The sequence below is a fragment of the Hippocampus bargibanti genome, linkage group LG16, assembly GCF_051943395.1.
Source record: "Hippocampus bargibanti isolate YZ-2025 linkage group LG16, ASM5194339v1, whole genome shotgun sequence".
Classification (NCBI taxonomy): domain Eukaryota; kingdom Metazoa; phylum Chordata; class Actinopteri; order Syngnathiformes; family Syngnathidae; genus Hippocampus; species Hippocampus bargibanti.
In genome coordinates this window covers 8,678,236-8,704,634 of record NC_142749.1, presented here as the reverse complement: position 1 = coordinate 8,704,634, position 26,399 = coordinate 8,678,236, and the positions used below count along the sequence as shown (strand labels likewise).

The following is a 26,399-nucleotide window of genomic DNA, read 5'->3' as shown; positions in this document are numbered from 1 at the left end:
ATGATGAGCCCCATTTTATTCTTTCCATGAATGAAAACAGAACCTGCGTGTACAGAACGGTCCTCACATGCAATACAAAAATATGAATTTTTACAACATAAAAAAAACGGCAACATGTATTGGGACTTTTTTTTGTACAGTCTTTATACATGACAAAAATATAAATATATATACATCTGTATTGGCGGAAGTGGGCCGTATTCCAAAAAAATGAGGTGCCTTTTACATAGAAAATATTTGTACAAATGTAAGATCGTCAGAAATTGCTGTACATTAAATAATGTATTTACAGTACTTACCAACGGATTTGCAAAGAAAACAAATTAACCCAGCGTGTTCCTGTCACACACATAATATATTGCAAGTGCGCACACGCACACACGCATGCAGAGGGGGCAATGTTTAAGGAAGATAGGACACTTTTGCACCAGGTTATTGATTTTTTCTTCCTTTTCTCATCAAGTCCCTCAGCTGTTTGAAATCACTAATATTCTTATAAGGTGCACTTGACAGCTTAAAAAAAGAAATCCAGAATGTGTTCCTTTCCCTGGGAGGATGTTGAATGAATAGGAGGGCGAGGGATATGTAATTAAATGCTCACGAAATCAATGGGCAGGTGTTAAAGGCTAACCAAATTAGCACCAAGAAGCAAATATTTTCTCTTGATAACAAATGCCACAAAACACTGCAATGGTCGGTTGATCAAATTACATATAAATAAAATATATACCGTGAATCAAAAAAGAACTTTTGCAAAACAAGCAATCACTGTTCAAAATGGAAGCCGAAGGAACTGAGAGGCTTTGGGCACATCATGCAAGCGAGATCAATTAAGGGTTTTGTGGTGCATTCAATGTCCTGCAAAGTATGTGCGTGTGCGTGCGTGTCATGTGGTAACAACAAAAATCTCAGATTAAGCCAAAGGATGGGGATGAGAAAAAGTGTGCTACACATGAGTTCACTGATGCTCTCTTTTCAAACAAGATGAAGACAAGTGTCTTGTGTGTGTGCGCATGTGTGTGTGTGCATGTCTGTGTGTGTGTGTATGTGTGAGTTCAAGGCAATGCTTTGAACAATCCGGTGGGTGTTAAGGATTCAGGAGCATGCAAGGCAGACCCAGGCTTTGTGTTGCATTGCTTATGTTTGCCGCTACAACCTGGAGGCCGACAGGAGACAGAAGAGACAAAAGAGAGCAAAGGAAGAGGCGGGTATTAATTGACGGTTAGTCAATCTGTTAAAAGCACAGATTGGGAAAGTTCAAAGAGAAGCAAGACAGTAAACACACATTTATAGATTAGGATTAATGTATTGGTTAATATCCAAATTATATCGTTTTTTGGTGTGCTTTTTGCTTACAGAAAAGTGCAAGTGCATGACGCAGAGAAAAACATGTTGCTTTTGAAAATGCATTGCTTTAAGCGCGCAAAAAAGAAACCAACAACCCCCCCCCCCAAAAAAAAAAAAAAATAAAATAAAGTGTATTCCCAAGCCTTTGCAAATTACTATGGTGCCTTGAGATACATGTTATCCACCATATTCGTATTTAAAGAGAGAAGTCGTTAATATGGCTTTTTTTCACTTAGGATTGCAAATGCCAATTTATGAAATAAACGGGGCCTGTAGCAGGAAACTCAATACGACATGCTCAATACTTGGCAGTTGCACAGATTAAAATTTAAAAACAAAAAGGCTTCAATATATTGATTGCCACTCTCAGATGAAGCCAGAATAATGTCAAACTAAAAACAGTGACATTAAAAAAACAAATCCACATTATAACCCCCACTATCTAAATAAAAATTCTAAACAAAATCCTCCCAAAGGCCTGGCATAAACGAGGCTGGCAAGTAACATCTTCACACACAAAAAAACAACAAATACATTACTAAATGTGTGCATTAATTTTCATGAAACAGCCTCCAAAATTCTGGTTCAGGCTTACCACATGAGTTCAAGTACTTAGTTTTCTATTCATGCATGCCACCCTCTGCTTTTTTTAAGATCTAAATAATTAATAGAGAAATTCCAAGCAGGAAGGCCAGAGTCCAGAATGTAACACAGATTCTTAGAAGAGGCATGCATGCGAAAGACCGTGACTCCTTGGAACTCATTGTTTACTTCATGCACTACATGCTATATTTTTTTATTATTCCCAACAATTTTGAGGAAACCATGATACCATTGTAAATGTTTCGAGGCTGGCATTTATGTGACATCAATAAAAAAAAAATGATTGTCGCTTTTTAAAAAATACTATTTTAAAACATTCTGTCATAAAATAGTACATTTGTCATTGGGAAAAAAATGCTTTTGACTTCAATTGTGGCCAGGATATGATAATGGATTTATTTACTCTGAAGAATCTCTTCTGGAAATTGTCAAAACAACACCACCGCCATATAAGTCATCATTTAATTTCAAGAGCTTTTCTTTCACATGAAATGCAAGGATGTTCTTGTGACTGAGTCACCTCAGCAAAGAAAACGTTTCTCAACCCCCTTTCGGTCCGGAGTGTTCATTTGGCCTGATGAATTGTGGAATACCTACTCTGCTGACTTCCAGAAGTGTCCTGGATGAGATAGCCTGCGGTTGAGTTTGGGCAGCTTCTCCAGCATATCGGCAAGCTGCGTGAAAGGGGGCCGCTCCCGCAAGTCGTAAGCCCAGCAGGCCGAGAGGATCTCCTGTAGACAGAGAAGAGTCTTTGGGTCAGAAAACCAGAGAATCCCCGAATCCCGCTTGCACGTCTGACAACTCAAACTCACCGAGACCTCCTTCCCCAGGCTGATCTCTGACAGGATCTTTTTTATCCCTTCTCCACTGCCCACCTGCCATATGGTTGCTTCCACAGGCTGGTTGGTGATTGGCCAATCCCTAACTTGGAGTTCGTACCAAATGGTGCTTTGAAAAAAAGTGGTGGAGTATGATTACTCTTTCATGCTGCATTCTTTGCTGCTGTGAAATGTAAATTTCTCCACTGCGAGACTAATAAAGGCAAATCCAATCCAATCCAATGTCTGGGACAGGCAGTCGGTCCCATATCTGCGCACAGAACACGTCTTACCCAAAGGCGTACACATCTGCCGCGGTGGAGAAAGGAAGTCGGTCCTCGTTGTTACCCGGGCTCATCTTACGCACTATTTCCGGTGCGAGGTAACAAATCCAGCCATGTGGAAGTTTGAGTTGATTCTCCCGCCTGAAACAATTCATGAATTTGAATCCAAGCCATTCAATTTAAGGCATAATCAGCACCTTAAGACAGATGCACACGAAGCGATTTATTTGATTTGACGACGACTACACAACTTACCTGCCTTCCTGAACGACACCAGAAATCCCAAAGAGTCCGAAGTCTGTGATCACAACCTTGTTGGTATCATGAAAGACATTTTTAGACTTCAAGTCTTTGTGGACAATGCCTTTAGCGTGCAGATATCCCATTCCCTTGATTGGGAGACAGTTCATGATGTTTCATTACACACAATCAAGAACTGGTTTACAGTTCAGTGTATCAAGTATTTATACCGAGGACCTCTTATGGAGCAATTAAAAGAACAATGAAACTACCTTGACAATCTCCTGTGCGATTTGTCTCGTCTTGTTGATATCCAAAGTATTTTTGCTATCTCGCACAACTGAATAGAGTGTCCTTCCTTTACAGAAGCTGTGAACAGAATGAAAAACAACTCAATTTAGTTATTTGAGAGGTGTTATGTTGGTTGGATTCATGCAGGACGGTTCAAGTAACACCTGGGATTTGCGTGATATATACCTCGTAATGATAGCTAAGTGAGGTGGGGCCATGCAAGCCCCCATGAAGAGCACCACATTCTCATGTCTGGTCTGCCTGTAGTTCATCACTTCCTTTTTAAAGAGCTTCAAGTGGTCCTGATTGTTTCCATCGATCTCAAGAAGTCTGATTGCCACCTCGCCGTGCCACCGACCTTTATGCACTTTGCCCCAGCGGCCCTGGTTTAAAATAAATAAATAAACATCTGAAGGTATTCAAACTCAAATTGAGACATTGTACAGATTTACTTTCTGAGCACAATGAAATCAAGTTTCTTTTTAGATCTTTACCTTCCCTATTAGTTCTCCAAGGTCCAGTTGCTCAAAAGGGATGTCCCATTCCTGCAGGTAGACACTGGTCTGGCTGCCTTTGCGGGAGATGGGGACCTTCCATTGGTTCCCCTGCGTGCACGGGAGATCGTCCAACTTGTCACTTTCGCACTCGCCGTCAGAGCCCATGATCAACCGAATGTCCTCGCCATCTTCCTCATCCTCCCCTTCATCGCAAAGCTCCTCCTCTTCCTCTTCATTTTCCTCATCCAAATCAGGGTCTTCATCTTCGACTTCAATGTCATTTTCTCCTTCCTACAAAGGGAACCAAAACTTGTTCTTTAAATTGATTCAACTCAGAAGTCATTTTGGTGAGAGTTACAAATATTCCGTTTTTGGGCCCACTGTGACTCTTATTTATTTTACTATATACTTTTTAGCAACAAACGGGTACACAATTACTATACAGAAGAGTTTTTTATTTTTTTTCCCTTTCAATCACACGTGTTGTGTTTATGTCAATGTATCTCAATAAATTTTAGTCCTTGCAAAACCTTAATTTCAATGTCAGCGTTTTGTGTATTTTCTAACATTTCAGTCATACCTCCTCATCTTCATCTTCATCCTCGACCAAATCAGCATGTATGTCCTCTACTGACTGCTCAATTTCACTGCTGTGAATCAAGAACAAAATCCAATGACAAGTATTCTCATCATTCTTAAATAAGACATGAAAAATCAACGTGCAGATTCTGGAATAAAATAAATCAAATCTTACACAGTATCTTGGAGGATATCAGTGTGTAAAGTAGCAGGGCCGGAGACGTCTGCGAATTGAAACAACATTAAAAAAATATTCCACTCAGTCATTTATTTGTACGACGAAAACATGCAGGTCCCTAATATCACCAGCAGAGGGGGGTAAAGGATTGCATATAAAACAGGGGTGGTTGCACAGCGTTAATACAGTACTCTTTTTACGAGACACATGAGTACCGTATTACGCTGTGCAACCCGTTCAACCACAAGCAGCAGGCGATTGCAGCTTCACGGTATCGCCGATTTTGCACAGGGAAATGATGGGAAGATGACAATGCAGTATGACATGTCGGGACTCACCAGGGAAGATAAACTGTTGTCTATGCTGAAAGTAGCAGGCGGCTTTTGTTAAAAGTAATAAATAAATCAAGTCGGAAAAGCCAGCAAGCATGGTAGAGAGAGAGAGAGAGAGAGAGAGAGAGAGAGAGAGAGAGAGAGAGAGAGAGAGAGAGAGAGAGAGAGAGAGAGAGAGAGAGAGAGAGAGAGAAACATGATTATAGGTTATTTTTTTTCTTTTTCGAAAAAGAAAAACAAACATTATTTGGTTATTATTACGTTAATTCCGTCGAGGTAAGTAATAAAGAGTGTTCTTTTTCCATGCACATTTGGACTGTTTGTCTCATCATTAGAGCCTGTTTCCTACCTGGGAAGTTGAAGCGGCTGTCCCGATGGCCTTTGGGCGAGGGGTTGGGTGGCGGCGTGGCACTCGGAGGGTTACTCTGCTGGAAGGGCGCCGGGGAAGAGGGCGTAGATGAGGTCGTAGAGGACGGATTACTGCTGGAGTCGAGCGGGTTCAGGACGGGAGGATGATCCTGCTGACACAAGCCACTGCGTTTAGAAATCAGCCTAACATTACACACACACACACAGGACACTCTATTAGGTACATCAGCACAGTATAACCTGTGTATCAAGCTCTGCTGTGGGCATCTTGTTATTAAATTGAAATATTAAAAATACTGTTCTGGGATCCACATCACAGCAAACTGCAACCACATTAACAAATATGCTGTATTAATAAATCAATATGGCTAAAAACAGGAATCTGCACTCATCGTTTCTTCTAAAAGTATAATTTTTCTGGATGTCAGATTGTGTCTGTAAACTGAATGTGTGCATGTATGCAACTGGACAGGGGAGCCAAAACATTTTCAATATCGGCAGAAAAGTGCATCTCTTCAGTTGTTCTTTAAAAAAAAAGTCAGTTTTTATTATTAGAGACACATCTCTCGATCAAATATATTCCAAGTAGAATTGAAAGTAAAGAATAAATCTAATCTTCACCGTATAATGGGCATGGAGTAGTGGGAAGTGGATGAACGTCAGATGGTAAGAATCACCTGTATTTGATTTTCACACCAATGCAAACAAAACTGGAACATCCAGACAACGAGGGCATCTGCGCCACTCTGTTCTGAATTTTCACACATACAAACACGTAGGTGCCAGACAAGAAAATCGCATCTGGTGGTTGGATGCTTCACCGAACGAGAGTGTGAAGTGAGATTCATGGCTGTTTAAAAGAACCAGACATTTTACCTTTTTGGTAATGGCTTTTGGTAGTGTACCAAACTGTGGCGCTTCGGGAGGACGATCCACTGGGTTGTTTATATCTGATGGCACAGACTCGGTCCTCCGAATTTTTGCAACTATAAGAGCAGACATTATGATTCTATTGCATCTCGTCGCCTGTTAGCTGGAGGATAATACATAAACTAATCTTACTTGGAAGAAAAGAAATTCTGCAGGATTGCGCTTCCTTTGTGCATTTGTTGTGGCACTTTAATCTGCACACAAATATGTAACATATCAGAGGAAAACGCTGTGTCACACCAGATCATTTCAATCATCATTCCTAGTTACTATGAAAGGACTGAACTCACCGACAGTGTTTACACTTCACTCCAAACATCATGTTCTTCTGACACACCTGACACGTCTGGGAGAGCCAGGACTTGGTGGAGAACCTACAGAAAAAGAACAGATATCACCCAGATTCACATCTATTCCAGGGGGGACTATACAACATGGGAAACATAACAGTGTTCTATTGATTTGTGTATTTAAAAAAGGCACCTGTGTGTAACTGCAAGGCCAATGTCCCTCCTCACAGCTTGTGGAGAGCTACGGTGAACTGGTTTGTTATCTAAATATCACGGGAAAGCAAGAAGGGAAGTAACATTACATGCAATTACGAGATGACAATTTGCTAGATTGAACTCATCAAAATTACAGATTTATGACAATTTACAAGTGAATAGCATGTAAACTCCAATGAACTATGAATTCTGTTTTGTTCAAACAAAACAGACATCATTTTGTGTATCAGAGAATTTGATTTGTCTCAACATATTGCATGTTTAAAATGTTGTTTTTTTTTTGTACCAAAACTATTTTTTTCATGATTGAGCAGCACTCCTAAAAATGCTCAAAGAAAATGCAGCCAAAATTCAACTCAATGATGATGAAATAATCAAAAGTTGCCATTTGCAGTGGTATAAGGAAGACCGTATACCAGGAAGCAGTCTTATAACACCTGCGAAAAGACTACGCTAATACACAAAACTTACTTTTGATGACGCTATGCTCTTCCAACAGTGTTGGAGTAGCAGGAAGGGTGTAAGGCGCAATGGTTGCAGCTGGGGACATCCCTGGGGTTCCTACAGGAAATGTGGGGTAGCGAGAAGGCGTGTCTTCATGCCCATTTTCGTTGACTTGCATATTTGAGAGAATTTTGTTCTTTTTGACACATCTGAAAACAGAAGAAAGTCAGGTTACAATATCTGAGCTATTGAGAATTGGAGGGTGTTGAGTTGCAATTGGAGTCAACCCCTTGAGTTAAGAGACAGAACGTGCAGCGCATGGCTTCAAGTGTTCGACGCAGGTTATTTAAGCGGGATTTGAGGGAGGCACGTTTGAGTGGCTAAACAAGCACGAGACAGTCAGGGTGACAACCCAGGCCAGTCAGACTAATGTCTCAAGGACGCAAGTCTCCACACACACTGACATGTGAGCAACCACAGCAGGTAAAATTGGTTGAAATTTTGGATATTAGAACTGAGATCCATTTCACACGGATTGCTAAACATGATTGCGCGAAGGCGTGTTGTCCTGTCCTGATGCACAGGCATAAATAAACACAGCGCGGGTTTGTGCCTGTGCATCCCCCATCGAAATAGAGCAACTGACATAAAAACAGGACAGGTGCTTTTGTTGTTAGTGTCATGTCACTGCTGCTATACCTACAGTAGATATAGTGGACTTAAAATGTTTACCCACCCCTGTTCAAATACAAATTGTATTTAATATTAAACAAGGAGAAGAGAGATACCGTATTTTCTGGTGTATAAGGCGCACCAAAAAGGCCATCATTTTCTTAAAAAGATGATCATGCGGCTTATACGGAGGTGAGCCTTATATGTGAAGTAATATTGAGCCACAACAGGTCTCACAACTACTGTCAGCAGCCATCGACTCCATTTCTTTTTACATTCATTTTCCGGTGTGCCTTATACAGTAAAGTCTCGTTATATCGATATCGGTTATATCGATAGTACCGCTTATTACGATACTATTTTCATTTCCCTTGCACATTTCTAGTCATTTTATGTATAATTAGTACCGTTTAGTACGATACCCGGTTATTACGGTGCTCCTTTTCATCCCCCGCCGGCCATTTTTGTTGTTTATATCGATATATCCGTCGCGCCATTGGTCAACTTGGTCACGTGTCTTGTTACGTGAGCCGCCATCGGTCGCGCCATTGGTCGACTTGGTCACATGAGCCGCCATCGGTCGCGCTATTGGTCGACTTGGCCGTGTGACTTTGTCACGTGACACGCCATCGGTCGCGCCATTGGTCAACTTGGTCACGTGTCTTGGTTACGTGTCACGCCATCAGTCGCGCCATTGGTCGACTTGGTCAGGTGACTTGGTTACGTGCCCAGCACCCGTGTAGCAGAGCCATTTTCATTTTCAGACGCTAGCTCGTGTGTAGCAGACGAGATTGAAGTCTTTGTGTTAAAAGGTAAAAATGGGAAGCAGAAGAAGATTGATGACTTTTTTAAATTGTATACATAATACAGTAAGATGTAAGCGTTGCAGTTTCCCTGTTGTGTTATGTACATGCCCACTGTACTGTATATGAATGCAATCGTTTTTTGCAACAATGTTTCTTGTTTTGTCTGCTGAAGCGCGATGATTTTGAAAATTATTAACATTCCATACTGTGTATTAAAGGACAGCCGATGTCACTTTTTATTCAAATGCAAATAAAAATGACTTCACGCCAAGACGTCTTGCATTGCTTGTGAATCCAAACAATGGCTTCAGATTCGGATAATATGCTTTCTTGTTACACATCCAGTTATGAATATGTTTCAAATACACTGTAGTTCTGAAGATTAAAGCATACATGTTTACAATCATTAAAGAATTATATGTGCCATTTTGAGGCAACATTGGGGGAACATCTCTGACCCCCCCAAAAAAAGGGAGCTAATGGCCAGCTCCGTTTCTTATATGGCGCTTGGCTGCCCTCTTTTGGCGGCTTTTGTTTAATGCAGTTCGGCGCAGGATCGGATATATCGATAGTCCCGGTTATATCGATATTTTTTCGGACTCCCTTGACTATCGATATAACGAGACTTTACTGTATGTGGAAAAAGTTAGAAAATACATAATTCATTGGGGTGCCCCTTATACTCCGGTGCGCTTGTACACCTGAAATATGGTAAATTATTAAATGTATTTCCACCATGAATGTGGCGTATAACCTGTACAATTCAATGGGGCAGACAAAAAAAAACCAGTAGAAATAATGTGGCTCTGCAAGTGTGTACACCCTAACCGTGGACATGTCTGCATCCAGAATTAACAAATCACATTGAAACTCATGTTAAAAGGGAGTCACCACCCACCTTCATGCATGTAAAGTGCCCAAATACCACGCCACCACCTGTCCACTTGTTGCTCATGAGTTTTAAACTTCAAAATGTACAGCACAAGTGGATAGTCAGCAGAAAACCTCCATAATATTGGAGGCTCAAAAGCCTCAATCAGAAGAAAGGTGCAGAGGAATTTTGCATGCGTGCATGTGGAGAACAATTGTTTTGGTCATATTAAACCATGGTTGAACTTCTGAAATGGTAGATCTTGCACAAACACAACACTGTACATCTCAGTAATCATCATTGTTACTGTTGATGTGCGCACGAAATGGTGGCAGTAAGAGCTTTGGCCTGTGCTGTACTTATCTGAAGCAATCGTTAAAGCTTGTTAACCATATCACCAGGTTTGAAGAATAACTCACCAAAAGCAACAATGTTTTCAGAGTACCTACTTGTTAGTCAGCGGGTCTTCGATGCGATTGCCCAACTGTGATTCGTGACTTTTGCTGCGTGTGAGGGTGATGTTGGGGAGCAGATGGAGCACTTTGCGGGACGGCGGTGGTGGGGTGCATGGAGGCTTCAGTCGGTGGCGCCGCTTTGATGGCGGCGTTACGGGCGGTGTGGAAGTGTGTCCTTGGAGACGGCTGAAGCAAGCGATGGACATGGGGAATGCATTGGTGAGGAGGCTTTCGCCGTGTAGGTGTGGAATCTGAGCCTCGGGCGTGGGCACAGCTGACACAGAACCGGAGCGAGGATGAGGAAAAATAGCGCATGGGGTGGAGGGTGTGGAATGGATGGTGGACGGGCGGGCTAGAGGCGAGGGGCTGTGCGGCCGGAGTGGGTTTCCAAAACTGGAAACCTGATCGGCAGTCAGTAGAGATCCGCTGTCTCTCCTGGCGGGCTCAGACAACCAAGTTGTACTGTTTTCCTTCACTTCACCTCCTGGACCACAGAAAAGAGTGCAATAATATGGTCTGCATCTTCGGAGGACACATTAAAAGCCCGGGTAGATGGCAGCAATGATGCATACCGGTTTCAGTTGCACTCTTGAGGCAGGAGAGAGCAGCACTTAGTCGGGCACATTCTTCTGAGGTGAAGCTAAGCCTTCGCATTGTGTCCCGCACCTGAGTTCCTGCCATCTGCAGTAAGGCATCCAAGGAAAACTTCACTTCCACCGCCTACACAGAAGCAAAACGAAGGAAACAAAATGAAGATTTCAATCGATTGGAGAAAAAAAACAGTTTATAACTTTAAGAAAGCACAATAATGCTATTTCACATTTCCCACAGATGCTTATGATTTGGCTAATATGACTTAATGAGACAAAATCTATTACAGCCTTTTTGCTGCAGTTAAGATTTTTCTGGAAGGGATATGCAGTAGGTACCACCTACATTTGTGCCAGATAAGAGAGATATGACCGGATACAATAATTTATGAATCAGAAGGAAACAAGAATGAGCTCAGTCAGCTTGGGATGTTGTTTTTGGAAATGGGAAGTGCGCAATTGCTTATCAGTCAGGTCAAAGCTGCACTTCGACAGGGCAAACTATGATCAGAAAGCAAGGGGCAATGTCCTACACACTCAGGTGTCCACTGCAAACAAAGGGAAGTACGCAAACAGACAAGAGAAATTTTTGAGTGAAAGTGGGAGGGGATTGTAAACTGTACGTCAAGTCATCCAAGCATTCTTTTAGGGGAAAAAAACGATCAAATTATTTAATGACTTTATTATAACCAACCATGGCTAAAATATAATTATATACCCAAAATGGGTATAAATCGATTTTTGTATATTTATAAAACAAAATAACTATACCTTCCTGCCACATTCGGGATATAAGCATAGTTAACAGAAGAGTAAAATCCCACGGGGATGCCAACATTCTGTTTTAGGCGAATATGCGAGATAACATTGGGTGATTGTTTTACAATCGGCAACAATTTTCAGTTGTCAGTCATATGTTTAACGACAAGGTTCATTGCACCATCGCGTTGGCCACTTCTGTCTTTTCTATGACTTTTGCTTACACAGAGCAGCACAGGCAAATGGGCCAGCGCCAGCCTTTCTGTTTCACAAATACCGATACAGGATGACATGACAGACATGGCCTCGAACCAAGGCCTGGATCCCTGAATAAGGTAAACAAAATAAAATCTCTCAATTGTGTAACTCCAAATGAGCTCAGCTCCAGTTCTCCTCTGGAGAATTGCATAATGTGATGCTGTAGAGCTCAATTCGATGCGGGAAACGGTCTTTGTGATGCTTGGAAGTACAATGCAATGCAGTCCTATGAAACATTTAATGTACAGTATGTACAGCATTTAAAGATCTGTTTTTGGTGCTGCCAATCATCAGAACCATATTTTTTAAAATAACTATTGTAGAGATATACACTGTTGCACAGTACTTCTTCTGCATGCTATGTTAATGTGACAAGTTGCTCCAAATACGTTATTAAAATAAATGTGCAGTGTTCTAAAATATTTTAAAAGGGAATTGAGCAAATAAAAAGGGAATATTAGGCAGTTAATCAAATGTGCCAAAACCAAAAAATTATCATTGGAAAGTACAGCGGGCTGAAGAATAACAAGCAAGTGAAAAAACCTCGCTGGTCATGTTACAGTGAGGTCACAACACAAAAGCAAACAAGGACAAGACAAACATACAGTAGCTGACAGTTTGCAGCTGCACAGGAAGGAAAGCAAGCAATGGGAGAAAAAAAATGGAAGTAAAATATGACGAACAAATATGTTGAGCAATGACACAGCTACGCCAAATTTGCCAGTGAGGGTAGCGAAAATCAATGATGCATTTCTTTCAAATATATTCCGTGAAAGTAGTTTAGCGCGAGTGGAATTAGTGTAAAACAGGACCTTTGTAACAGGATATCTTTCTTTGAAGGACTGACATGACACTTTCTATAGTTTGCAGCAAAGCAATTTTGTGCCTCCAAATGTTTTCTGTCATGCAAATTCGGTTTAAATTTTGCGGTTATGTAAATCTTCAATAGGCACCATTTTGCAAGTGTTACTGACATTATACAACAGCATGAAGTCAAATTAGGATTCTGTTGCTTTGGGTGCCTGCAATTGCTGCAATAAGCTAAAAGACTCACAATGATGCTTGTGTTCTTGTGAAAATACAGTAAAGTCTCGTTATATCGATATCGGATATATCGATAGTCCCGGTTATATCGATACTATTTCTATGCACGCACGGAGAAAATTACATGCAAACAGGGTCGGATATATCGATAGTCCCGGTTATATCGAAATTTTTTCAGACTCCCTTGAATATCGATATAACGAGACTTTACTGTAGTGCAAAAGTACATACGAATGAAAAAAAGAATACAATACATGAAACAAGGGGGGAAATGGAAGGCAATGTCCACATTTATTGCGCAACCAGCCACTTGCATTGTGTGACAATGCCTTTTTATAAATGTTATAAGGGGCCTACCTCAATGAGTTCCGGCCGTAAATTGATGGTGCGTAGCCAGTCTCGCAGGCGCGGATAGCTATCCAGGTTGTCGGGCCTTTCGGTCTCTGGCACTTTTAGCTTGAACTGCAGCTGTTTACAGATGTATTTCACCAGCTTCACCTGCAGGGAGCAAGAGAGGATACAACCCATGAGGGAAAGGGCAGCCACAGAAGAAGTTGTAATTCGTGAAGTCAATGCATACTGTATTAGCTTTTCCATTCTAAACTCTACAAACCTGCTGTAACAACACCACTCGACATACCCGCAATGTGTGTCGTTCAGCTTGTTTCACAGTGCACCCAGTGTGCAAGGCACACTTTGAATGCAAACATTCATGACTACATGTACACAATTGAATGTGGCTAAATGGAGGGAGGGTGGGAAATGAAGATCAATAAAAGTATAGATTTGATACCCTTTGAAATGGTGTAGAATGGTGTAGTATATTTTGTGACAGAAATAATGAAATCCCGGATACAAGTGGCCGAAATTAGCTTTCTTTGTAGGGTGTCCGGGCTCTCCCTGAGACATAAGGTGAGAAGCTCGGTCATCCGGGAGGGGCTCAGAGTCGAGCAGCTTCTACTCCACATAGTGAGGAGCCAGATGAGGTGGCTGGGGCATCTGATTAGACGCCTCCCTGGTGAGGTGTTCCGAGCATGCCCCACTGGCAGGAGACCCCGGGGATGACCCTGGACATGCTGGAGAGACCATGTCTGCCAGCTGGCCTGGGAACGCCTCGGGATCCGCCAGGACGAGCTAGAAGAAGTGGCTGGGGAGAGGGAAGTCTGGGCTTGCCTCCTGAAGCTGATGCCCCCACAACCCGGCCCCGGATAAGCAGCATGAAAAATGGATGGCCACTTCGGGCCCTCCTAAAGCATTACAGCCTTTGGTCATGGACACCGGCATGCTCGGCGCTGTTCGCCGACTCAAGACACAGCTCACCTATCCACCAGTACTCGCCCATTTTGACCTACCTAGACAGCCCAACATTCGTGACTTGTAACGCATCCAACACTTCGGTTGGGGCTGTGCTGCCCCAGCTCCATCATGGAAGAGAGCGCTCGATAGTGCGTCGAGGTCGCTCACGTCAACCGAACAAAAGTACTCGGTTGGGAAGAGGCAGGCCCTAGCCTGTGTGTGGGCATGTGAGAGGTGGCATATGTAGCTGTATGGCCATCATTTTACACTCCACAATGACCACAAGACTCTCACAGCCTTGTTGGCAACAACCGGGCCAGGGCATATGCTGCTGCGGTTGTATAGGTGGACTGAGAGATTGCAGGCTATAATATAATTATAAATTATAATTTCACCACCCAGTTCACACCAGGAAGAGACAATGAGGGGTGGATTTACTTTCCCGTGCCAACCCCGGTCCTACACCGGACACTCAACAGAATTTGAACGTGGTTTGATCCTCATGTTCCACACGGCCCTCCAGTCTACTGTGTGTCTGCAAGAACTGCAGGCAGCATCCGCGGAAGACCCAACACTGACCAAGCTCCAGACTTTCATTCGAGAGGGCTGGCCCACAAAGGTCCCTGAGGAACTTGCACCCTTCTACCGGGTCAAAGGTGAGCTTTCATGTTGGAACAACGTCTGCATGGCTCAGGGGCTTTGTACTGTGGTTCCACTCACCTTGAGGCCCCGCATCCTGACCATGGTTCACGAGGGACATCTGGGTATCGTGAGGGTCAAGCAACGCTGCAGGGGCCTAGTCTGGTGGCCAGGTGTAGACAGCGACGTAGAAACTATGGTCAAGGACTGTTCAGCATGCCTCACAAGCGGCAAGACTGGCCAACCCCCAGCTTGCCCGTTGCAACCCGTTGCATGGCCGACCCGCCCATGGAATCAAATCCAGGTCGACATTTGTGGTGAGCTCCATGCCATGCCTCAACACCAGCGATTCCTCCTGGTAGCATACGACCTTCACTCGAAGTGGCCTGAGGTCTTGCCGGCCGGGTCAGTCACAACCAAAGTCGTCACGGACTTCCTATCTTCTTTTCGCACGATGGGGTGTGCCTGACACTATCACAACAGATAATGGGCCTCAGTTCATCTCAGCAGACTTCGCAGCCTTCACCGAGGCGAGGGGAATAAAGCATGTCAGGACAGCCTTTTATCACCCCCAGGCCAACGGGGGTTAGAAAGGTTCAACCAAACTCTGAAAAATAGACTCAGAGCACACCTGGCCTTCCATTCTCTTCCGCACTACAGAACACTCTGTTGCACTACAGAGCAACACCTCATGCCACAATGGGTGCTTCCCCAGATTTGCTGATCCTGGGACGTGAACTGCAGCTTCCCCTTGACCGCCTCCGTCCTCCTGCTAGAGCCACACCAATGTCGGAGTCTTCTTCAGCCAGCAGAGTGGCCAACGAGCAGCAGCGCATGAAGCGGCAATATGACGAGAAGCACCGGGCGAAGCAACCCACACTTACCGTGTTAGACTGGGTCCGCAATCGCCGCCCCAATGGCTCCCACAAATTGGACTCATTCTGGACAGCACCAATCAAGTTTACCGCCCAACTTGGACCGGCCACTTTCCGTCTGGCTGACGGGTCGCGTTGGCATGCCAGCCAGCCGCCTAAGGAGAGTGGCACCACCAACCCCTGTCACAGATCCAGACCTCTCAAACAACGACGTTGACCTTCCTATCACATGGCCAACAACACCAATGGGATGCTGTGAAGAGCGTGGTGAACCAGCCGTGCTTGTGGGACCAGAGCCTCGGCCAGCTCGCGTCCGCCTTCGCCCGCGGTATTTAGATGACTACATCACAGACTTCTAATGTTCTGATCCCAGCCGGTGCTTAGCCTATTGCGTGGCAGAATAACCCACAAGGCTAAGCAGGGAAATCGGCAGTCAACCCGGTTTCCCTAGTTAGAAGAGTTTTTCTGGTTCCTTCAGGGAGGGGGAAAATGTCGTATATGCCACACGACATCGTGGCAGTGTCGTAAAACAGCGTTGTTGACGGCAACAAGTTAAGATGATGTAGTTGAAATAAATACCTTATACAGACAAGTCGTCTCCTCTCGTTCCTCCGACACAACAAATGGCCCATTTTTCAAGTGGAATGATCCAATTCAATTCATACGCAACATTGTAAAAGCTCTCCAAAAAACACAATATTCAAGGTGTTAAGGTCATGTTAAAACAGACTTCAAAACATTAATTGAATTCATACTGAGATAGAGTGGTCTTGTGAGTGAATATTGGATGTATGACAATGAACACCACAGTATTGGTTTGCAGGGCGAATTGTGGAGCGGATTGTGTGTCCCCTTATCGTGCAGTCTATCTGCAAGGGTTCATTACAGCATGCGGCACCTACAGATGAGCCATGCAACACCACGTAGCTCCAAACTGCCAAAACATAGCTCTTGAATTGCTGAGCATTGAATAAGAGTGCATGTCTTTTTCTGTTCATTCATTTTTCTTTGCAATAGGAAAAGAGTAAAAACTCACACTGGGAAAGGCTGCCCTTGAAATGTAAATATACAGAAAAAGCAAGAAAGACTACCAACATTGTGCCAGTGCACAAAACACATTTTTAGAGGACGTCAGACAGTAAAAAAAAGATTGTGTCAATTGTCTGCGGCATAAGATCAACAACAAATATTTCACACTGAATGTAAAGGTCTATGAACCTGTAAGAGTTCCCATTCAGATTTAAGAGATTATTCTACGAAGAGCCTCCAATATTGATAGACATTATTGAATATGGATTGGATTGGATTTGCCTTTATTAGTCTCACAGTGGAGAAATTTACATTTCACAGCAGCAAAGTGATGAAAGGAATGAAAGTAGAAAAAGAAATACATGAGCTGCTGGAAAGGCAGCCACTCGCGGCGCTGTCTTGAAGTCAAAAGAACAAAAAAAACCCAACTAAATAACAAATAATGACAACACAAAGACAACATGACAAAACAAAGACACAGAGAGTCATTCATCCTTCAGGACTTGCTGTACCCTCTTTGTGATGACATGAAGCAGTTCTAGATGAAAGGATCAAAGCGTCTTTCCACCAGTGGATCAGGGACATCATGGTGGAACATGCACGTCGACTACAAGCTAAAGTTGAAAGCAAACTCGCAGCTGTAGCATCCATTGACGAAAAGAGATTGCCTCACATCTCCTGTCCCACATAAATCTGCTTCAATTCCAAGCAGCAACAGTTCCACATACGCATCGACGCTCTGCGCTGACGCTCCTTTCTTCTTATCGCGGGCTCCTCAAGCCATGCATCAAGATGCTGCCCATTACAGGCGCAAAAAAAACACAATGGGCCCTTTGGTGTCCAGCGATGGCAGTCGAATGGCACCGACATTCCTCCCATTCAAAAACAGTACTGGTATATTCATGCTGCCGAAAAGGCGCAACCGCTCAGCACAGTCTCCTCCTTGATGAATGTCCTGGTCAAAAATGCTGAAAAACAATCCGTATCCATTCCACACGACGCCCAAAAGCACAAAGTGACAAAAGAAAACACAAAACAAGACAAAAACAACAAAAAAAGCAAGGCTCATGAGAGCACTTGCTGACGGCTGCCTACTCGGGCACCATCTTGGATTTATGCTGGACTAAAATATTTTAATTTCACACAAATGAGGCAAGGCAAGATTGCCCAATTGTCATTTCGGGCACAGCTGCAATATCTAATGTTGCCCAATAATTTCATACAGTACCCTGAGAACCAAATCTCAACGTCAATGCAGCAGAGTTAAACATCCTTCAATTATTATTAATATGTTAAATTAACATAGCTCGTGTAGTAACTAAATGAATAATATTCACTTGATTGGTAGTCTTATTTGAAATGACAGGATCATTGCATGCATGAGGAGCAACATGCCCCTTGGATTTCTCTCATGTCTCCATTTTCATTTATTATCATTATTATTTTTCACCTACACAAAAAAATAAACTGCAGTTTCTTGTGATCCGGATGGAATACAACGTACATGGGCAAATCACACGTCACTTGAAGTGGCTAACGCGCTAACCCCGTATTTGCCTCTTTGTACTCTACTGCGGCCCTGTGACGTCAGGTTACCAAGCAACCTGTCTTCTGAGTTGTCAGCAACATTTCAGTGGGATTTTCCCATGCATGTGAAACACAGAGTGCTGACAAAATGCAACCCCACATATAAATGTCATCAAGTGGCTTTGCACAGCAACAGAAGAGCTTGGACATCATCTTCACGGAGCATTAGACTCATCTATTATCTTGCTTAACAACACAAGTGAGAAGTCCCCTAGTCCCTCATTAATATCAGCGAGATGGCATTTAGGTTGGGTGCACAAGTGTGTCAACAAACCACGATAACAACAGGCCTCCATATTATTATTGGTGCAGAGTGAAGAAAGCAGCTATTGATGCGTGGCCTGGAGTTAGGTGACGGTGGAGAGACAGATGGCGTCAGTCCACCCGTCAGCACAGTTAAACAGCACCATGGCAACGGCCTAATGCTGTGCAGGGGATGAGTGACAGCTGGCGTGTTAGCCAGGACAGGAGAAGAGAGCAAAGAAAGAGAGTCTCATCGACAGCCCGAATGACACGGCAGACTTGGCCCAGCAGAACCAGCCGCAGCTCTAATTTTTCCTGATGCTTACTGTTACAAGCACACTATGCCACTTGCCAAGTGGGGTCCTGCCGAAAAACTGAGCAACAAAATTCTATCCACAGACAGTATATTTACACAGGGAGATCAAAGAATTTTCAACACGCTCCATCCCATTTGTATGTAGCGAGTGGAACACATTAAAAAGGAAAAAGCAATGTGTCATGTCTGATCAACCGTAATCTTGAAGCACATTTTATTGATAAACTTTCCATTACTTTATCCATTGTAAACAGAACCTGGGTAAGATTTTGGTGCACAATTACACCGTTAGAGATCTTACATGACATCTGTCTGTTAAGGATAACCACAACTAGTTATATATATATATAATGTCATGCAATGTACTATACTGCATAATTTACACTTGCCGGGATCTGCTCACCCCCAAAAAGGGCCAACTACACCAAAGTAATGATCTCTTAAATGCGTCAAGAAAAAAAGACTCACACTTGCGTCATCAAACCTACAAGCAGATTGCTTGTGACTATTAAAAAGGGAAATTACAGATTTGTAATCCTATATATTCTTAGAGGTGTGTGTCTCAGCCATAAACATCTTTGATTAAGTCCATTTGCACACATGTCACACTGAACATGACAATCAGTATGGAAAATTGACAGATGGACAACACTGAACCTTAGTGAGCTCATTAAACCGTGCATGACTTTGTATATTTAAAATGGTGGTTAACGGGATCATCCTTGTGAGTCTCATGGTGATTATGTATCAGTCTGCAAGGGAGCAGAATCACACGTTCCAGTCATCCTAATACAGGGACTGCTTTCAAAGACAGATGGCCCATTTTAGGAGCAAATCATACGCACACGTTGGAGCTGAGTGAAGAAAATATGTCAAGAGATAAAAATAGTGCAGCCAGGGAGGCCAAGATAGGCAGGAGTTGGGTCACATGACCTTTGAGGGGCAAGCGTGTCTTGATAGTCTCAGACAATGGCCTGCATGGTGCCCCTCCTTCTCCATTATTGTTATCTTGTGAGGTCGTTGACCTTCTTGGACTTCTAGTTTGCACTGGCATATTTCAACGAACATAGCAGTCACTGCTAAAAATAAAGTGATCACATTATTTTATCTGTGGGAATGTTTATTTCAATGCACACGTTGGAGATAGGGGGCCTTTTGAGGAGCAAATATACGTTGGGGGATATATGCCTGCCTGCCCCCTCTTCCCGCCGCAAAATTGCAACGGAAACCTGGGTGGGTTTAATAATAGATCAAGTACTGCCTACACGGTTTCCACTTTTTTAGAGGTTCTCATCACATGCTGACGCTCAAAACGGAAATTCAGACAGGGTCAATGCCGCTGCAATCACTAACGTCATGCTTCCTCAGTACACACATGAGCCGCATTCTCTTATTGTTTTCTCCTGAGTCACACAGAGAAACACACACATGAACACCCCCCCCCCCCCCCCCCACACACACACACACGCACACAAACAAAGGTAACATGTCATAAGCAGCAGCACTGCTGATTGGCTTAGATTCTCCCCTCCGCTTCGCCACCCCTGCCTCTCCCACCCTCTTTGCGCGTCATTTGATTTTCTTATTTAACAACCTACCCTGAAAATGCGGAGGACGCGAAGATGTCTAAATATAGATGCAGCCAAAACATCTCACGCTACATGCGCACGGCAAGGGCTCTCTCCAGCAGAGAGGAGACAAAACACAGTGACGCCATACCGTTTGACGATTGCCACCAAACAACACCGCAATTAAAATGAGAAGCTATTGAATTTCATTGGTGATCAATCACTCAATGAACAATAATTATCCGTAATGCATTTAACTCATTCACTGCCAGAGATGTGCAAAAATGTGTCCGCCACGGTTTTAGTCACTGTCACTTGAATTCCAGGACCCATAGATTATTGAGTTTTAGGACTATATAAACATTCAATACAGCGTTAGAAAAACTTAGACTCTCTTCTTTTATTAGAAAAAAAAGTTCCTAAATTATATGGGTCGGCAGATATATGAGCTTGAAATGAGGGCGGCTGTCCAAAATACAATGCAACACATACATATTGGTTTATATTGTGCTTTAAGTACAGCTGAAGCTGGAACAAAGCGCTAAAATGGAAAAAAGGGCAATGCTGCTCCCTTGTGGAAAACAAAAAAAACATTAACAGAGGCTATGGCAAGCGCTTCATCGGCACCCAAGCATGAAAAACATTTGGGAATAGCGCTCTCTGTCATTTTTTTAATTCCCAAATGAATTTGTGAATGTCAGTGAATGAGTTAAGCACAACACGGACCGTGAGCAGATCTCTTGCTGTCCATGCTGCATTCTCACGAGCCATGCAGACATTTTGACCTGCTTTAAAAAGGAAAAGACAGGCTCCAAGGGCAGTGAAAACTGAATATGATGGAGCCAAAAACAGAAATCTATAAAGAGGCACAATACGAGTAGAACGTAGGCAGCATAAGAGGCAGACAGAGGCCAGACTGAGTGGGATTACCATGCGTATAGTGAAGTAGCGGTTCGCACTCCATGTGGAGAGGCCGATATCATTATCCTCTCACTGGCAAGACAGAACAACACACAGTTCAAGTGGAATAATAAAGCTGTCTCAATGAGCACGTCAAGTGAATTGGAGTCACTCTTGATTACACTCCAGTACAACACTGAAACGCGCCGCTTTGGCCACCTGTGGGAGTGCTACTTTGACCTCACAGCATTCGCTCAATGGCATTAAAACTCAAGCAGGGATGCCATCTCCATACCAACATTTTTTTTGGTGACTGAATAGTTAGCCGTAACGAGCTGGACCTTTCAAGCCTGGTCCCAAAGTTGACCCTGACACACCAAATCCACCATGAAAAGAGTTCAAGGACAACCGATGCCTCCGGACAAGTTGTGTCCATAATTTGTAAAATTACTTCAAATGACTTCTACTGAGCGTATTTTACAAAGATTCCACCCCATTTAGCTATATTTTACGTTTTAAGACTCGCGCCGAGTATTCGGCAAGTCTTGTTTTTGAGTTGGTGACAATGCATTTTGCAGTACTTTGTTTGGTCTGAAAACGTCGTGGACAGCTGGAAGATTTAGCAGTTACTGCTCATCTTTCTCTTTGGCGTGTGAGCACGTAAAAAAAAGACAATCTTGCAAACTGAATTTAAATCATTGCAAAACTCAAAAAGCAGAGAAACAACTCGGTCAGAAATAATATCTTCAAAGCTGAACAATGATATCTTGAAGCTGATGTCACATCTTTAACACACCTATGACTCAAACAACTACAATCACGAGACGACAACTTCACTTGAGAATGATTTGCAGAAGCTGGCGATATTAATGGATGAATTCACCTGTCTTGAGAAGTTAAAAGGCCTAATTGCGCTCTTTTTGTGACTGCATTTCATTACATACAGGAGTGTGTTGAAAAAAAAAGACATCTGGAGGCAAGGCTCCAAACTATCTGGCTTTTAGAATGTGAAATCAGAAAGAGATCTCAAACAAGAAATGAAAGTGGTAAAACAGCAAGAAGGGAGGTCAAAACAGTGCCAGTAAAGACAAAGGAAGTAAGAGCGTGGCAGCACCGCCCTACTCGCGCCAGCCACTTGAAAACACAAATGTTGCAAGACCACCTGAGCACTTGGCTGGGTAGATGAATGTTAGGACCAACAAATTAATTCATCGGGTAATACCAGGCTATAATACCACAAGGCTAAGATCAATTGTTCAAGAGAGAAACAGGCTGTAGCTCACAATTAGCCTCTTTAGTCTTCCATAACCTCCAATTCAATAAGAATTGCAATCAGCAAACACCCTTGAAGGATGAGCAATGACTGAATTTGTTTTCTGAATTCAGACATTTCAGAAAAATAAAATTTTCTTTCATTTTCAGTGATAGAAAAAATATTTTCCAGAGAAAATAAATGCAATTAACAGACTGGCAAAGAGTGTATGAATATCTTCTTTTCCTTTCGGCTTTTCCCAGCGAATCAGTGTCCTCCATCTAACCCTGTTTTGTGCATCCTCTTCTCTCACACAAGCTACTTTGATGTCCTCTTTCATAACATCCATAAACCTCATGTGTTAATATAATGCATGGAATATAACAAATTGATTTTGTTATTAAACAGTGAGAGGATACATTGGATTTTTTATATTTTGTCAGCAATAAATAATTCTTTGGTCACCCCAGGAGCAGCAATATAAAAAAAAACTATGGGTGGATAAATAACTATATAAGGCACAACCAGAAGCCATAATTTTCTTCAAAAGATGACTCAAAAGATATATGTGAAGTAAGATTGAGCCACAACAGGTCTCGTAACTACTGTCAGCAGCCACCGACTCCATTTCCCCACTGTAGAAGAAGTGGTGTAGTGCGTAACCTTGCCTCTACTATTGCGCCTTGTTTTGTGGTGTGCCTTATATGTATTTAGAAAACTTTCCTATATTCCTATATTATTTTTGGAAAACGTTTTTTCATTAATTGAAGGTGCGCCTAATACTGCAGTGCGCCTCATATTTGGTAAAAGTTTTAAAACACCATTCATTGGGCGTGTGCTTTATATTTCGGTGTGCCTTATGCAGCAGAAAATACAGTAGTTCTGGACAAGGGCCCAAACTGATGCCGTGAAAAGCGTTCAGAAACAATACAGGAAGCTTGACCACCCTATTGTCTCGTGAGAGTATCACAACAAATTGTCGTGGAAGATGTGGTTGCTCAGCAAGTACTGAACCATATCATATCAATTTACAGGGTGACATGCATGATTGGCCTGCTGAAGGATGACGACTTCTAGCAGAATATCAATGGGGAATTGTGGATTAGCATTTTTTTATGTGGTGGTGGGGCTTGGGGGGGGGTATAACTGTACATGCAAGCATTGACATTGGCTTTAAGCATATTGGGAATTAGCAAAAAAAACTGATTGCAACAATAAGCAAAAGTGCACCAGTAAAAAGAAAGGCTTTTCAGGTTAAAAATGGTCTGGTTTGTGTGACTTAAAGTCCTGGGTCTCTGCCACATTTGTTATATGGCTGTAGTTTTGCCGTAGTGGCTTAATTTGAATGTTTTTTGTTTGCTAAAACATCATCAAGCACCAGAGCATTTAAAAAAATTATTGCGCTTGCACTTCTTTTCATTTGTCAATCAAATATAGTGCTATCATCACGTGCGACAAACAACCTGAGATTCGATGGGTGAACGAACATTCGATGTGCTTTTATGTGTATGTGTAAATATACTTTTGTATTATATTAACACGGTAGATTATTAATGAGCCAAAAACTTGTAATTTTGCCTCACCCGTTGACTTTTGGCAAGAGGCAGAGTACACTTGTTTCTGACTATGTCAATTTATTGAAGCGGTGAACATTTGTGCAAATAAGGTAATAGCGGGCAGTTTAGAGAGGCTCTTTGACGGAGAATGTATGACATATTTTTTTAGGGAAGTTGTGCTAAGTGTATGTACTGTCGAGGCATGAACAGGGAAGTCAACGAGAAAAAAAACATCTTGACAATATGTTTCCTGTGCCTTCATGAGGCAAAACACTGCATTTTCATTCATATTTTGTTCGTTGAATCAGAGTTAAGCAGCAAAATTGAACCGTTTTTAGCCATCTCTGGGGGCGGCCATTTTGCCACTTTCTATCAGCTGAAAACGGCCACGTAATTGATCAGGGATCACGTGGCGACCCAATACAGCTAACTTGTTTTCTGAAGCTGAGCCATGAATCATACATTTTTGACTAAGCAGTATATGTAATAAGTATATCCTGCACAAAAGCCTGATGCCACCACTGCCTTTGTTTTTATGTAAAAGTGCATCTATTTTAACAGCATTTTATTTTGTGCAACTGGTTGATGAAATAAAACAGAGTAAATTCAACCAACAACATTCTTTTTTTAAGTGGACTTCCAACTTCTTCCCTATATATATCACAGTTTGGAGGTTCTGGGTTAAAATCTTGACAGGCCTTCATGTTTGGAGTTTGCATGTGCTTGTTTGAATTCTTGCAGGGTACTCTAGCTTCCTCCTACATTCCATACGCATGTATGTCAGTTTAACTGAAGGCATTTTTCAAAAATGTGGCTGGAGGTATATGTAGCTGTTTCTCTGTATGTGCCCAACAATAGGATGACAACCAGTCCAGAGTGAACCGTGCCTCTTGCTCAAAGTGAGCAAATAGAGATGTCAGCAATGCAACCGGACTAAGGGACATGCACATATAAATAAACAATGGATGGAGTATTGCCTCCAACCCAAGTAAATGCCATCGGACAAGATAGTTGTTCCCGCTCTAAAGTAAATGAATAAATTAAGCTGGTCATTACATAAGTTACGGTTGGCTTAAATAACATCTCTTATGACTTAATGTCAGCTAAACACTGGTGTGAAATGTAAGTTATGATAAATGGAGTGCATACCATATGAATTTGAACGCCCGAATTCCTGCTGATTCTAAGTTGCATGACCAAACATTGTACTCCCCCCAAAAAAGGCGTGCATCAATGGCACATGGCAGAAGAGGGCATAGTGCGCAGAGGCCCAGCAAAAAGCAATGTCAGGTCATTACAACGCAGCATCCAGATGCAAGATAGCTTGCGTTGAGCATCGAAGAAAAAACAGAACAAGAACATATGTATTTCGTTTTCTTTTTTAGTTTGTTCAGCGTGAGGCCCTATGGATCTAGCCTACTACAATATAAGGACAGCAGGTGCGCTGCATGCAGTTCTATAAATAAGAGCAGATTATTCAATACTAAAGCGATATGGATTGTGCTACGAATTAAACAAGGTGGGCTTCTGAGAGGAAAAGGCAAACAGGATACCGCATTTAATCAAACGCAAAAAAACAGAAACTATAAGACAAAATATTTTAAAATAAAACGACGTCATTTTTGGGGGTGCCTATAAACCCAAAAGCCTCTGCTATCGACGAGGCGTAAATCGCGGCTTCATGACACCGCAGTTTGACAAGACTCACGACGGCTGGGCCGGTCTGTTGTCACTGCTGAAATATCCAATTTACCTCCAGTGTGCGGATTTCTTGCTGCGTGAGGTCGTTGGACGCAGCACATTTTGTCCTGAGCCCCTGCAAGCTGGAGATGGAGATATCTATCATGTTCTGGATCAGTTCGCATTGGTGGAGCGCGGCCATGGCTGCATCGCCCCCAACGCCACCGTCCCTCTCCGGCTTTTCACCACTCTCGACCATGTCTCCGCCGATAGTAGACACACTATCCATTCCTCGGCATTTGGGCTCGGCTGGGGGCGCTTGAGTCGAAGCGTTACTGGATAAAATCCGACATATGCAGCAGCCCCAGTGAACTATTGTGACAAGAAGCACCTGACCGAGCGACTGTCCCCAGCTTCCAATCCGGAGTATGATCGAAGGGAATAAACCTTGTTTTCTTTAAATCCAGTGAATATGATCGATGCAAGGAGATTGTAGAAAAGCTCCCTCGATGTGATGTTTAAATCCGTTGTTTCGCGACAACAGTCTTCTCGCCCCCCGCCAACAGACAGTTCTCTGCTAGTGGC

At 42.8% G+C, this 26,399-nt stretch overlaps 1 protein-coding gene across 4 annotated transcripts; it reads right to left on the bottom strand.

The window, feature by feature from the left end:
- Window positions 1-26,399, bottom strand: ksr1a (kinase suppressor of ras 1a). Of its 4 annotated transcripts, none has more exons than XM_089017228.1 (21): window positions 25,888-26,399; window positions 13,231-13,371; window positions 10,795-10,942; window positions 10,217-10,706; window positions 7,446-7,627; window positions 6,952-7,021; window positions 6,759-6,842; window positions 6,601-6,662; window positions 6,415-6,524; window positions 5,519-5,687; window positions 5,176-5,217; window positions 4,835-4,883; window positions 4,661-4,730; window positions 4,078-4,371; window positions 3,770-3,966; window positions 3,565-3,661; window positions 3,308-3,441; window positions 3,062-3,193; window positions 2,763-2,898; window positions 2,548-2,681; window positions 1-1,156 (listed from the first exon to the last, which is right to left on the bottom strand). In XM_089017228.1, the coding sequence occupies exons 1-21, from the start codon at window positions 26,101-26,103 to the stop codon at window positions 1,150-1,152; spliced, it is 2,964 nt and encodes a 987-aa protein (XP_088873354.1). In that variant the 5' UTR covers window positions 26,104-26,399; the 3' UTR covers window positions 1-1,149. The 4 variants fall into 4 exon arrangements, with proteins under 4 accessions (XP_088873354.1, XP_088873358.1, XP_088873355.1 ...); XM_089017232.1 differs by lacking the exon at window positions 25,888-26,399 and adding an exon at window positions 14,890-15,174; XM_089017229.1 differs by having other exon boundaries at window positions 1-2,681.